Source organism: Phyllostomus discolor, chromosome 4, assembly GCF_004126475.2.
Source record: "Phyllostomus discolor isolate MPI-MPIP mPhyDis1 chromosome 4, mPhyDis1.pri.v3, whole genome shotgun sequence".
NCBI classification, from domain to species: domain Eukaryota; kingdom Metazoa; phylum Chordata; class Mammalia; order Chiroptera; family Phyllostomidae; genus Phyllostomus; species Phyllostomus discolor.
This window is the reverse complement of record NC_040906.2, coordinates 123,254,118-123,267,052: the sequence shown is the minus strand read 5'-3', so window position 1 is coordinate 123,267,052 and position 12,935 is coordinate 123,254,118. Positions and strand designations below refer to the sequence as shown.

Here is a 12,935-nt window from a genome sequence, read left to right as displayed (position 1 = left end):
TTCTTCATTTTCTTCATTGTCTTATAATTTTCAGAGTACAGGTCTTTTACATTCTTAGTTAGATTTATTGCTAGGTATTTTATTCATTTTTGTGGCCATTGGGAATGGGATTGTTTTCTTAATTTCCCTTTCTGTTAATTTGTTATTGGCATTAAAAATGCAACTTATTTCTGGATATTAAATTTGTGTCCTGCTACTTTGCTGACTTCATGTTTCAGTTCTAGTAGTTTCTTGGCGGAATCTTTGGGGAACTCTGTATATAGTATCATGTCATCTACAAATAAGGAGAGTTTTATTTCTTCCTTTCCAATTTGAATGCCTTTTATTTCTTCTTGTCTGATTGCTATGGCTAGGATTTTTGTACTATGTTGAATAAGCAAGGTCAAAGCAGAGATCCCTGTCTTATTCCTCATCTTAAGAGGAATGCTTGTAGTTTTGCCCATTGAGTATGATGCTAGCATTGATTTGTCATATATTGCCTTTATTACATTTAGGTATGTTCTCTCTATTCCCACTTTGCTGAGAGTTTTGTTGTAAATGGGTTCTGGATTTTTATCAAATGCCTTTTCTGCATATATTGATATAATCATGTGGTTTTTATCCTTCATTTTGTTGATGTAGTCGATCACATTTATTGACTTGTAAATGTTGTACTAACCTTGCATTCCTGGAATAAATTCCAGTTGATCATGATGTATGAACTTTGGATGCATTGCTATATTTGGTTTGCTAATATTTTGTTGAGGATTTTAGCATCCATGTTCTTCAGGGATGTTGGCCCATCATTTTCATTTTTTATAATGTCTTTATCTGGTTTGGGAATTATGATAATCCTGGCTTTGTCAAATGAGCTTGGGAGCCTTCCCTCTTCTTGAATATTTGAAATAGTTTCAGGAGAAGTGTTAGTTTTTTTTTCAGAATGTTTGGTAAAATTCACCTGTGAAGCCATACAGTCCAGAGCTTTGTTTATTGGGAGTTTTTTTTTTTTTATTACTGCATCAATTTCACTAGGAGTAATCTGTCTGTTCAGATTCTCTGATTCTTCCTGATTTTATTTCAGAAGATTGCATGTTTCTAGGAATGTATCCATTTCATCCTGGTTGTTCAATTTGTTGGCACACAGTTGTTCATATTTGCCAACAATCTTTTATATTTCTTTGGTGTCAGTTGTTATGGCTCCTGTTTGGTTTCTGGTTTTATTTATTTGGGTCTTCTCTCTCTTTTTTTCTTAATGAGCCTGATTAAAGGTTTGTCAATTTTTATCTTTTTAAAGAACCATCTCTTGTATTCATTGATCTTTTGTATCAATTTTTAGGTTTTATTTTGTTTATTTCTGCTCTGATCTTTATTATTTCCTTCCTTCTACTCACACTGAGCTTTGTTTGTTGTTTTTTTTCAAGTTCTTTTTAATGTAGTTAGATTATTTATTTGAGTTTTTTTTTGTTTTTTGAGGAAGGCCCATAATGCTGTGAATTTATCAGATATATTTTCCCAGGCAAGAGAAAAAAAGAAAAAATAAACAAATAGGATTACATCAAACTAAAAAGTTTTTGCAGAGCAAAGGAAACCATCAACCAACAAAAAGACAATCCACAGAATGGGAGAACATATTCACTGGTATATTTGATAAGGAGTTAATATCCAAAATTTGTAAAGAACTTGTAAAACTCAACACCAAAACAAAACAAACAAAAACCAAACAACCCAATTAAAAATATGAGCAAAGGACTTGAATACACACTTTTCCAAGGAGGACATACAGATGGCCAATAGACATGTGAAAAGATGCTCAACATCACTACCACAATGAGATGTCACCTCAAACCTATCAGAATGGCTATCATCAATATATCAACAAACAACAAGTGCCGGCGAGGATGTGGAGAAAAGGGAAGCCTTTTGCACTGTTAGTAAGAATGCAGACTGGTGCAGCCACTGTGGAAAGCAGTATGGAGATGCCACACAAAATTAAACATAGATTTGCCTTCTGACCCAGTGATCCTACTTCTGGGAATACATCCAAAGAAACCCAAAACACTATTTTGAAAGAACATAAGCACTCCTATGTCCACTGCAGTGTTATTGCAATAGCCAAGGTATAGAAGCTGCTGAAGTGTCCAGCAATAAAGGAGTGGATAAAACAACTGTGGGACATTTACACAATGGAATACTACTCGGCCATAAAAATAAAGAAAAATTTACCCTTTGCAACAGCATGGATGGACCTGGAGAAGATTATGCTGTGTGAAGTAAGCGAATCAAAGAAAGACAAATTCCATATTATTTCACACATATATGAAATCTAATAAACAAGCTGAACTAACAAGCAAAATAGAGGCAGAGTTATACATAGGGAACAGATGACAGCTATGGGGGAGGGGAGGTTAAGGAGTGGAGGGATGGAACAAAAAAGAAAAAGGACTCACAGTCATGGAAAACTGTTGATTATTGGGTGGGTGGGGGAGGGAGTATGAGAGGGTTAAATGGTAATGAAAAAACTACAATGTAAAAAAATCCCAAAGTAATGGAAAGCAAGGACCTACAACCAAGATAACTCCACCCAGCAAAGCTATTATTTAGAATTGAAGGACAGATAACAAGCTTCATAGACAAGAGAAAGGTAAAGGAGTTTATCATTACCAAACCAGTGTTACATGAAATGTTAAAGGGTCTTCTTTAAAAAGAAAAAGAAGGTGATAAAAAATACGAATAATAAAATGACAATAAACATATCTATCAACAACTGAATCTAACAAGTTGAACAGAAACAGAATCATAGATACAGAGAACATTTGATGGTTGCCAGATGGGAGGAGGGTTGGGGGATGGGAAAACAAGTGAAGGGACTAAGAAGTACAAATTCGTTGTTACAGAACAGTCATGGGGATGTAAAGTACAACATAGGAAAAGTAGTAGCAAAAGAATGTATGTGCATGACCCATGGACATGAACACTGGTGGGGAAATTGCCTGAGGGAGTGGGGGTACTGGGTAGATTGGGGAAAAGTGAGAAATTTGGGACAACAGTAATAGCATAACAATAAAATACAATTTACAAAAGGAAAATGCTATCTTGAAAAAAAGCAACAGGAGATATATGAGACTTGTATATAAAATAAACTATTTTATTGAGTAACTCAAAAAGAAGACTTGAATACATAGGGAATTAATTATACATGTTTCTAATTAACTTTGGTTTATCACAATTTCAATTATTTTCTACAGAGTAGAATAGCATAGGATGATTCTCTAATACTTCAGAAAATAATGATCAATGATACAAAGCTAATTTTTTATAAGAAATAAATTTTGTTGCAGTGGGAAAGGGTAGCTCAACAAGAGATCATATTTACATTACTGTTCTTAAAGCAAAGTGACACTGACTCAATCAAATGGGAACTTCACAGAAATGACCTCAGTTAGATATAGGTATGAATATTAGTTCTAGAAATATAATAAATTATCAAGGAGATAAAAATAAAACAAACGGAAGCATTTAGCACATAGAAAGAGCTAGTAAATTTGACTACTTAGAATATTTATCAGTGTAGATTCACACTTCACAAAATACAGCAAAGTAGACTCTGGATGGATTGATGAGTTAAATTAGGCTTACTAAATCATTTCTGTCCCTGGAGATCACTTATGATACAATGTGAGACCAAAGGTATCTTTTCATATTTTATCTTTCTAAAATTTTCATACATTCCTGATTTGTCATATACTACTTATTGAAAATAAATTATCATTTTTCACTTGAACAAATAACCTAGAAAAGGCATAGGTAATGGTGTGCTATTTATTAATTAATATTTGTCAATTAATAAATTTAATTAATACTTTAATATTTTTATCCACTATTGTATACACCTTTTTTAATATGTGGGTAGGGCTATTGCCCTTATTGGCAAAGGGGAAACCAAGTTGGATTACATTCTTCATGTTGGTTGATCAGTGTTTCATCTCTCTGCTTTGGATTGTCTTTATGCTCCAGGGTACAGGTGGTTATATTGGGCTTCTGTACTGAATCCTGGTTGTCCAACACTGAATGAAGCACACAAAGACTGAACTAGGAATACCTTAACAGTGGGGGTGACATGGGGGGGGAGCCTGTTGGGAATCGCCCTGCCTGGTTTCAGAAGCTGTAATCCCCCATGGCTAAGGCTGAGCGAGTGACCTTTGGACCATAAGCCACTAAGGAGATAAAGCTTATCTCCTTGGCAAGGGTGCCGCTTCTGCTCCTTTTACTTTACCCTGCCTGGCCCCCAATGCTTGATCGGTTAGTCAATGACAGGTAAGATTCCTCAGGAGAGGGATGACCTAAGATGGGCACGATCATGGGGTGGGGCTCAGGGAAGGACTTAGGGGGTTATGGAGAAAGGGGGTGATGGACCCTCACTCCTCGGCTTTGACAAAGCCTGAGTCCTCATTCTGTCTGTGAGAAGCCTCCTAAACTCTTGGCTGCCTTACTTCCCCTGCTTGACTTAAGCCTGAAACAATGACAGAGTGTGGTACAGCCCTGTGCTGGAAAGGGCGAGTTCCCCGGGTGATCAGGCCTGAGAAAGAATACATAAAATCCTGTGAGATCTGCTTTGCTAAGAATGCTCTCAATTAAATGATAAAGGTTTGAGCAGGAAATGAGTTTGTTTCCCAAAGTTTTGTAGCCCTTTAGCTAACAGACCCTCACTTAGAATAGGCCCTCAGAGTTCTTTGTGTGTTATTTATCGTTTGACCCTTACTGCCTGACAGTGATTAATGAGCTTTACCTGTATTCCTGTGCAAAATGAACCCAATAAAAGCCCACTGAGGAAAAGGCTCTTGGCCTTTCTCCTTTGAGAGACTGGCCACCTTTCCTCCACAAGCAGATCATGTCTTGGTAGACTTATTCTCATCTATGGCGGACAGGGGACCCTGTGGGCAGACCCCCCCCCCCCCCCGCCACCCCGCAAGAACCATTGTTAGTGTTTCCATTGCAAACTAAGCCAGCAACTAGTACCCACACAAATGAAATAACAGAGGCACGGCATGTATTTGTTTGACCAAGAAAGTTTTAGAAGACAAAAGAGGGTAAGGAGAGATGAATGTTACAGCTGACGGTGGGTGAAGACGGACGGACCCAAAAATCACCGAATCCTTCTTTTCATAGAGACAGGATATATGTTGCCATGTTTTTATGCCATTCTTCCTAAAACTTGAGCAAAACCATGGAACTTGAAGAGGCACGAAGGGGCATTTTGAAATGCCATCTTTCCATTTTAATTGGGCACTCACCAAGACGGAGGTGGAAAGGAGGCATGGCGATTCACACGTATTAATACTCAGTATTCTTTCTTCCCTAAAACCCAAACATTCAGCTGAATGCCTTAGGACACATATCTGCTATAAATTCATTTTTTTATCTAATTTGTCTGAGATCTAAGCTTCCTGTGGAGGTCTGAGATCAAAAGATCTGATTCCTTCTGATGTTGGCGCTGACATATAATCTGTGCTGACTTAGTTCTGTCTATAACCTCGCAGCAGGAGGTGGCCAGCCTCCCTGGGCACCTTTACTCAGCGCACTTTCATTTTGGCTGGGGAGTCTGTCAGGTATGTGGCTGATTGGAGCTACCATGTAAATAATTCATGGGAGATTTTTTAAAATGTTTTTGGCACCTGCAAAGGAAAGCTACACTGTGTTAATCTTTTATGAATAGATGTAGATTTGAAAAAGCAGAGTTCCAACGATGAGCTCTCAAAAACAGGACAACAATATCTTCAACAGAGTGAAAATAAATGCCTTTCAGTGTTTGATTCCCCTTGTATTAAACGGTATTGGTTTTACCAAGGAATAAAAATTTGAAACTATTTTTCCTTTTTTAAGTTTGTTTCCATGTGATAATTTATTATTCTTGATCTTTAGTTATTTGCTCATCTTGATGAACTATGTCTTTTGTTGCTGGTAAGAGCAGTGATTATGGAACTCACACCAAGTTCAGTACTTGGCATAGAATCGGGCATAATAGGGAGACAAAGTTGATGGCACAAAGTTGATTCCCTGAAGGAACTCAACATCCGAAGAGGAAGACAAGACTGTCATACCAGGAAAGTTGACCAATAATATAAGCAGTTGCACAAGTCAAATGAAAACTCTAGTTAACAAGAATTGAGGCATAAATCAATGTAGTTTGAACTGTCAGGGAACATTTCTAGGAACAGTTGAGATCCCACAGAAAAACTAGCATAACCCGGAGGTTTGCATTGATCTAAGCAAGAGATTAGTCCCATAGTTAGGTAGCCATAGCAGATACATGCTAGGCAAAGGACTGTGGAAAAGAAGAGAGAAGATATGAGTCACATGTGTTTAGCAGAATATTAACTGATGCCTCACGGAAACAATATAAACATGATACTTGGTCTCATTTTACTGCTTAAAACCAAAGTGTATCACATATATGTATTTATATTTTTACTATTACCTTCTCCTTTTCTCACCTCAGTTTCATTCATTGTTAGATTAAATTGAATAGGAAATTAGTACACTGCACCCCAATAATATGGTGTGTAGTGTGATATTGACATGTCTACTATCTTCTAATACAAACTGAGACCAGTGTCAGTAAACTGAGTGAAGAGCATGACACACAGACTAGAAAAATGTCATTTACATAGTATATAAAACAGTGGTTGATGCATTTGGTGATGAAATGTGAGAAAAGCAAGGATGAGAAATGTCAGTGTTGGTATTGCCACCTACCCTTTGGGGGGGTTAGGGTAGTTCTCAACTTTTTTTTTCACCATAAAGTACATAAAAGATAATATTCTCATTCCTGCCATACTCCCATGCATGTACCCAACCAGTCTTCTTAACTCCCCATTGCTACCTTTAACTTTACACAACATTATGTAGTGCTTAGAATGCAGACACTGGAGCCAAAAATTCTTCAATTCTGTAAAGTAAGTAATATCTACCACTACTTTGTACATGGTCTTGGGAAATTAATCTCTCTGCACCCCAATGGACTTCCTTCCAAAAGAGAGATAATAATAATACTTACTTTAGAGGGTTGTTTTAGGGATAAAGGTATATATAATTTAATGCCCAACATGTGGTAATAGCTATAATTGATGTGTGTTAAATTATTATTAGCCTTTCTGTCTTCAAAGAATATACATTGGAATGTGAAAGTGAACATATTCATTAACACAGATTACTCTTGAATTTCTTTTATTTTGTAATTGAACAAAACTGTTTTAAAAATTAAACTATAATACCTTATTTGTAACAAATAAATGGATACATCCCTCAATACTCAGTGTAATATGAAAATAAAAAAAATGCACGAGTTAGGAAATCCTCTCTGGAGAGAGTATGTGGGGAGTTGAATGAAAGAAGACAGAGGGTTTTGAAAGATAGGATGAAAAACATATTTCAGAACTAAGGTGTGTCATAAGATAGTGTAATTCTTACAGGTAGGAAATTAGTTAATTATGTGAAAGAATTAAAACATGTGGGTTTAGAGTAGGATGCAGCCAGAAACTAAAGCATTATACAGATAAAAAGTACTTTAAAGAGATGCACTTGGGCACTTCACTGAGAGGAGTTTCACCTTCTAATTACTTGATTGATTCTCCTGGCAACCAGCCCCCATCCTAGGTGGAGTCAAAAAGTCACTTTGTTAACATAACAGAAGGCATCTTTACTGCTTTTATCACTTAGGGCAGCAGTATCAAACTCATTTTCTCCCGGGGCCACATGAGCCTGGCAGTTGGCTTCAAAGGGCCGAATGTAATTTTAGAACTGTAGAAATGTAACTACTCCTTAACAGTTAAGAGCGTGCCACTGCCACTGAGGAGAAACAAGGTGCCTGGTCAGATAACACAAGGTGGAGGGCAGGATTTGGCCCATGGTCCTTGTGTTTGCTACCAGTGACTTAGGGAATTCCAAGGGTTTTAAGAGCTCTGTGCTGGAAAGAGATTTCTTATTATAAAGCATAGTATCACACATAACTATGAGGGTTAAACGAGTGAATAAATGTAAAGCATTGCGAACAGTGCTGGGCAGGGTTAAGTGCTATCCGAGCGCTAGGTATCTGTAATTTGATGGTTATTATTTATCCAGTTGTTACCATAAAACAGGCTCTGGGCAGTGCTTTGCACAGTTCATCTTATTTAACCTGCAAACAATCCTATGAGGTAGGTGCTATCATTATTACTGTTTTACAGATAAGGAAACTGAAGCACACAGGGGGTAAGTACACTTTGCACATGTATTTAGTCAGTAAGGCATCAAGCAGGACATTGGACAACATTCTTTTGATTCTAAGCCTGTATTCTTAGCTAGTATGTAATCTAGCTTCTAGGGACCATAAACGACTGTTTCGGTGTTTGACTCAATTGAACCAGTAAAATTCTATATAATTCTAGTTCACTATCATTTATTATTCAAGTAACATGATATGTTAGTCATTGACATATGGCATGACAGTGGTTTTTAAAAGCTCAAAAATGGTATTGTTGCTTCTCTTATATATCCTTCAGAGAATTAGGACAGATAAGGACAAATACACCCAGGTCATCTGTTCATCACAGTCAATGTCAATGTTGTGTTCTCAGTTGAATATTAATTCTATTGAATAGGAAAATAACATGCAAGTGAAATATCACAGGCAGAAAACAGTAATTAAAACAGGACCGTTCAAATGAAATACATGTTAGTAAATTGTTAAGTAGCACCTGGCAGTATTAGACAACTGAAGCCTGGAGAGGCTGACAAACAAGATGAAAGTCACGAAGCCAGTTAACAGGCGGAGGGGAGCTTGAATCCTAACTTTCTGACTCGAGGCCAGTGCTCCTTTGTAGTATTACATAGTCACCATAGTCATATATGTACACACTCATAATAGATACATGCCTACTTATATACTTATGCTGTGTCTACCCGTGTTTATATTCATGTTTTCATAAGATGAAAGATATTAAAATTTTTAATTTAGCATAAAAGCCAAAGTATTAGATAAGACTGTTTCAGAGTTCACATTTCTCAGTACAAGTATTAGTTAACCCATTTGGTAAGGCCAGAATGTGGTCTAGTTTTCATATTTATGTTGTACTTATAATAAAAAATCCTTGTTGACTAATCAACATCATAAAAATGTTTCTCTGAGAAGAATTGACTATCAAACTTTGATTAGATCATTATCATTCATTCTAAATTGGGCTTGGGACACAATGATTCTTTTTAGAAAAAAATATATTTTAAAAAATAAATGAAAATATATTTTCAAAAAATCAATAAGCTGATAAAACTCAACAACCTTTAATTATTTGGCATGTCTTTTCAGGAACACAAAATATGTAACATGTGTAATCAACTGATGGAGTACTAGATTTATTTCTCCCCCTCCTTCTTTTTCCCACAGACATGAGGATGAAGATCATACTGGGCAAGCTGAACCAACTCCCCCACCGGACAGTAAATGGAGTGTCCAGAAGGAAGGTTAGCCATCGTGCTGTCGGAGAGGAGGGTGGCAGCCGAGAGGAGGCTGCTGTGTCTGCTCCCAGTGTCACCAGTGTCACATCCCATGGGCACACCTGTGCTGCAGGCTGTCCTGTTCAGGAAATGTATATGCAGGAGACTGGAAACTGGAAGGAGGCCCAAGAACAGTTGCTGAGATACCAGTTGGCAGGCCAAGATCAGCTGCTGCTGCTCTGTCCAGACCTCAGAGAAGCAAAGCAGCAACTTCAGGAACAGAGTCAGCTGGGCAAGGACAGTGGCAGCGCAGGGGTTTCCCAAGGGAAGAAGGTGCCCTGTGGTGCCAACAAGGCCTTCTGCCTTCATTCAGTACATCCAGAAGCTATTCACGAACAGCTGTGATTGAGGACTGGTGTGGGCACTTGGGCTGAAAGTCAGAATGTTCAACATATTTCTGGAAAAAGAGCAGGGGAGATGAGGCCTGACCTGTTTGGACACTAAGACGGGAGAACATGGACTCTGAAATCTCTTTTTTTTTTTTCAACTTTACCATGGAAGACAGTCATAGAAATGCTTGTAGATTGGAACAATGTCAGATATGTTTTTTGTATTTGTCATGGAACCTAGTCCAATGCTAGTCAAATTATAGGTTGCCAAATATTTGGTAATTTTTTTAACTTGTTTTAAACTTAAGCCTGATTTCACCATCTTAATAATGGTATGCCACTTATTTAGAACAGTAGGAGTTGTTATTAAGCTTCCTTTAGGATGACTACCCCCCAGTGCTGTGGGTTTCTCTTATTATGGGATCATGAAAAGGTCTAGTCTGCTATAATTATTTCTGCAGTGTTACAGCAAAACATTTTTTTATCTTATAGGAACATTTTAATATTAGGAGATCTGTCAAAATTTACCTTTCAACTATAAGAAAACTTCCTGGTTTTTTACATGCTCATTTCATTTCATGTCTTAAATAGAATCCTTGTTGGGAGCCCACAGTAGAGCAGACATATTAAATTTGCCCCTCCTGAGTATTGATACATGAAAATTGAAATTCTCATGGGATTTGCTGAAATTTTAGTTAAGGACAAAGATATAAAAATAGCAAGTTTGGGGAAAGAAATTGTCTATAGGTCAAAATTATTTCTCAATAGTTCTTTGTGTTAGTAACTGAGTTAAATTTATAAATGGAATAAAAAAAACCCTGTATTGGAAAACCAGAAATAACCAAGTGGCCAAGTGGTTTATCAGCCAATTCGTTTGTCAGAGAAATGGTGTTTGGAGAAGGTGTTTCATAGATCTGCTGGCTGGATGAGGTAGGGAAGTGATTATATCATGTGCAGCTCTTCCAGGCTGTACTAGAGGCTCTAATGAGGACCAGAGTAGAGGGTCAACTGGTGTTTAGCTGGGTAAGGATGTTAATGGCAATGCCATCTAGTTCATACATTTGCACAGGGCCCATCAGTGCTGAGACTAAAGGATACTTTAAGGAACCTGACTGTGTCCTTGGCTCTGAATCCAGAAGGCATCATGCTCCAAAGGAGTAAAGCAAAGACAGCAGAGGAGAATTGCCAGAAAGAACTTCCTCACACCTTTATCCTAAATATAAACCAAGACTTTCCAATCTCTGAAAGGTTAAGGGGTTGTTCTAGGCATGAATTAGAACTGAGAAAGGAGACACACTCTCCTATTGTATTTTTAAATAATGATTCCCTGGAATTAGCCCCATAGAAGATACTGGTAAAAAGTCATCAGCAGCAGGACATCAATGGGCAAGCACGTCTCAACTTACCAGGAGCTGGCACGAGCTTTCTCAGCCTCTTTGTACATGCTTTTGGTGTCTTGTGGACATCTCATACCTTCAAGCTGCCCCCAAAAGAGGTAGGCAGTCTTCTCTGTGACATAGAGTTGAATACTGAGGGAGATTCCATTAAATGTATTTCAATACATTTTAATCCAGACTATCTGTGTTCAAGGAGGACATTGATGGGCAATCTGTCCAGCAGACATTTCCTCTGGAGGTACAGAATGGCTGCCTGAAGTGTAAATCCCTTCGTAGATGTACTTTGCTTGGCAATAATAGTTTTTAAAAACTTAACAGAGAAAGTAACTTGAACTGCTTAAGCACTTATGTCTTCTCTAGTTTAATTAGTCCCTGCTATAACCTGTTATTTATCTCATTTTTGTAGTCTCCTAGTCTGTGAAGTAATTTGATTTGCAGTCTTTGCTTTAGTGTATATATTAGATCCTTGAAGAGCTGTAATCTTTTTGTAGAAAAACATTTTGGAAGTTAAGCCTTTTGAGGATTATACAATGGTAGCAGTCTCAGCACACTACCTGCTGAGACTTTGTCTACACGTTCTCTCTGTCACTCTGTTCACTCTGGTGACTTCTTTCACCATCTCAAAGTCCAGCCTAGATTTCTTTCCTGAGTTCTCTACCAAATATATATATATATATATTCAGCTGCCTACTGAAAGCTTTCCACTAGGTTATCCCATAGCCACTATGACTTAACATGACCTTCAAGCCTTCTCTTCCTCATGTTTTCCCTAACATAATACACCACATCCCTGTACTTAGACCAGAAATATGGAAATAAATCATGACTCCATATTCTATCTTACTCTTCCCAAAGGGTCAGCTACAAGCCCTGTTATTTCTGCTCCTTCTTTACCTTTCAACCAGGTTTTACTGTTTTCTTATCCATCTCCATGTGCCGTAAGACTGACCTTTCTGGAAGGCAACTTTGATTCTATCCCTCTGTTTAGGAACAACTATAATTAACCTATTAATTTTAACCCCAGCAAAGCCTGGGATCCCTGTGGTTAGAATTGGTTCTTTGGGCCTGAACAGCAGCCAGAAACATCTACAGAAACTGCAGGGCTTTAGCACGTGGCATGGAATTTCAGAGTCTGGCCAGAATTGCCCAGACCATAGTTAAGCCTGTCCTCTTTTTCCTTCTCAACAAATGGGAGAATTGGGTAAGTACTGGAAGCAAGCAGAGCAGCTCTTGGTTCACTTGTGTCTGGAGATGAGCTAATTAGACAAAGCACCACTATAAGACGATCCTAAACTTATTAAGACCATTAGTACGAGTAACCCAGGAAGAATTTTACAGCAGTAACAACTCTTTATTTAAATAAATAATTTAAAAAATATCATGTTCTTTTGTTATTTTAAAGAATCTCTTTCTGCCTCCTATTTTTCATTTACTGTGTGAACTTTTGTTATTTTAAAGAATCTCTTTCTGCCTCCTATTTTTCATTTACTGTGTGAACTTTTGTTATTTTAAAGAATCTCTTTCTGCCTCCTATTTTTCATTTACTATGTGAACTCCTTTTCCTCAAGATTCTGAACACATTAAAATTCTAGGAGTTAAAAAATGTAAATGTTTATGGCTGATAAAATTGAGAGAAGAATGGACTAGGGTTATTTTCACCATCTCTTGGGTTTAAGGGATTGAGTTCAGAGAAAGTACCAGA

General features: G+C 37.4%; 1 protein-coding gene across 2 annotated transcripts in view; it reads left to right on the top strand.

Annotated features, from left to right (window-relative positions):
• PKHD1 (PKHD1 ciliary IPT domain containing fibrocystin/polyductin) overlaps positions 1-12,659 on the top strand; it is a 450,921-nt gene extending 438,262 nt beyond the window's left edge. For both annotated transcript variants that reach the window (XM_036024228.1, XM_028510816.2), the window contains one exon: positions 9,398-12,659. In XM_036024228.1, the coding sequence (XP_035880121.1) occupies positions 9,398-9,852 (455 nt within the window). In that variant the 3' untranslated portion in view covers positions 9,853-12,659. The remainder of the gene's footprint in view (positions 1-9,397) is intronic.
• The last annotated feature ends 276 nt before the right edge of the window (positions 12,660-12,935 follow it).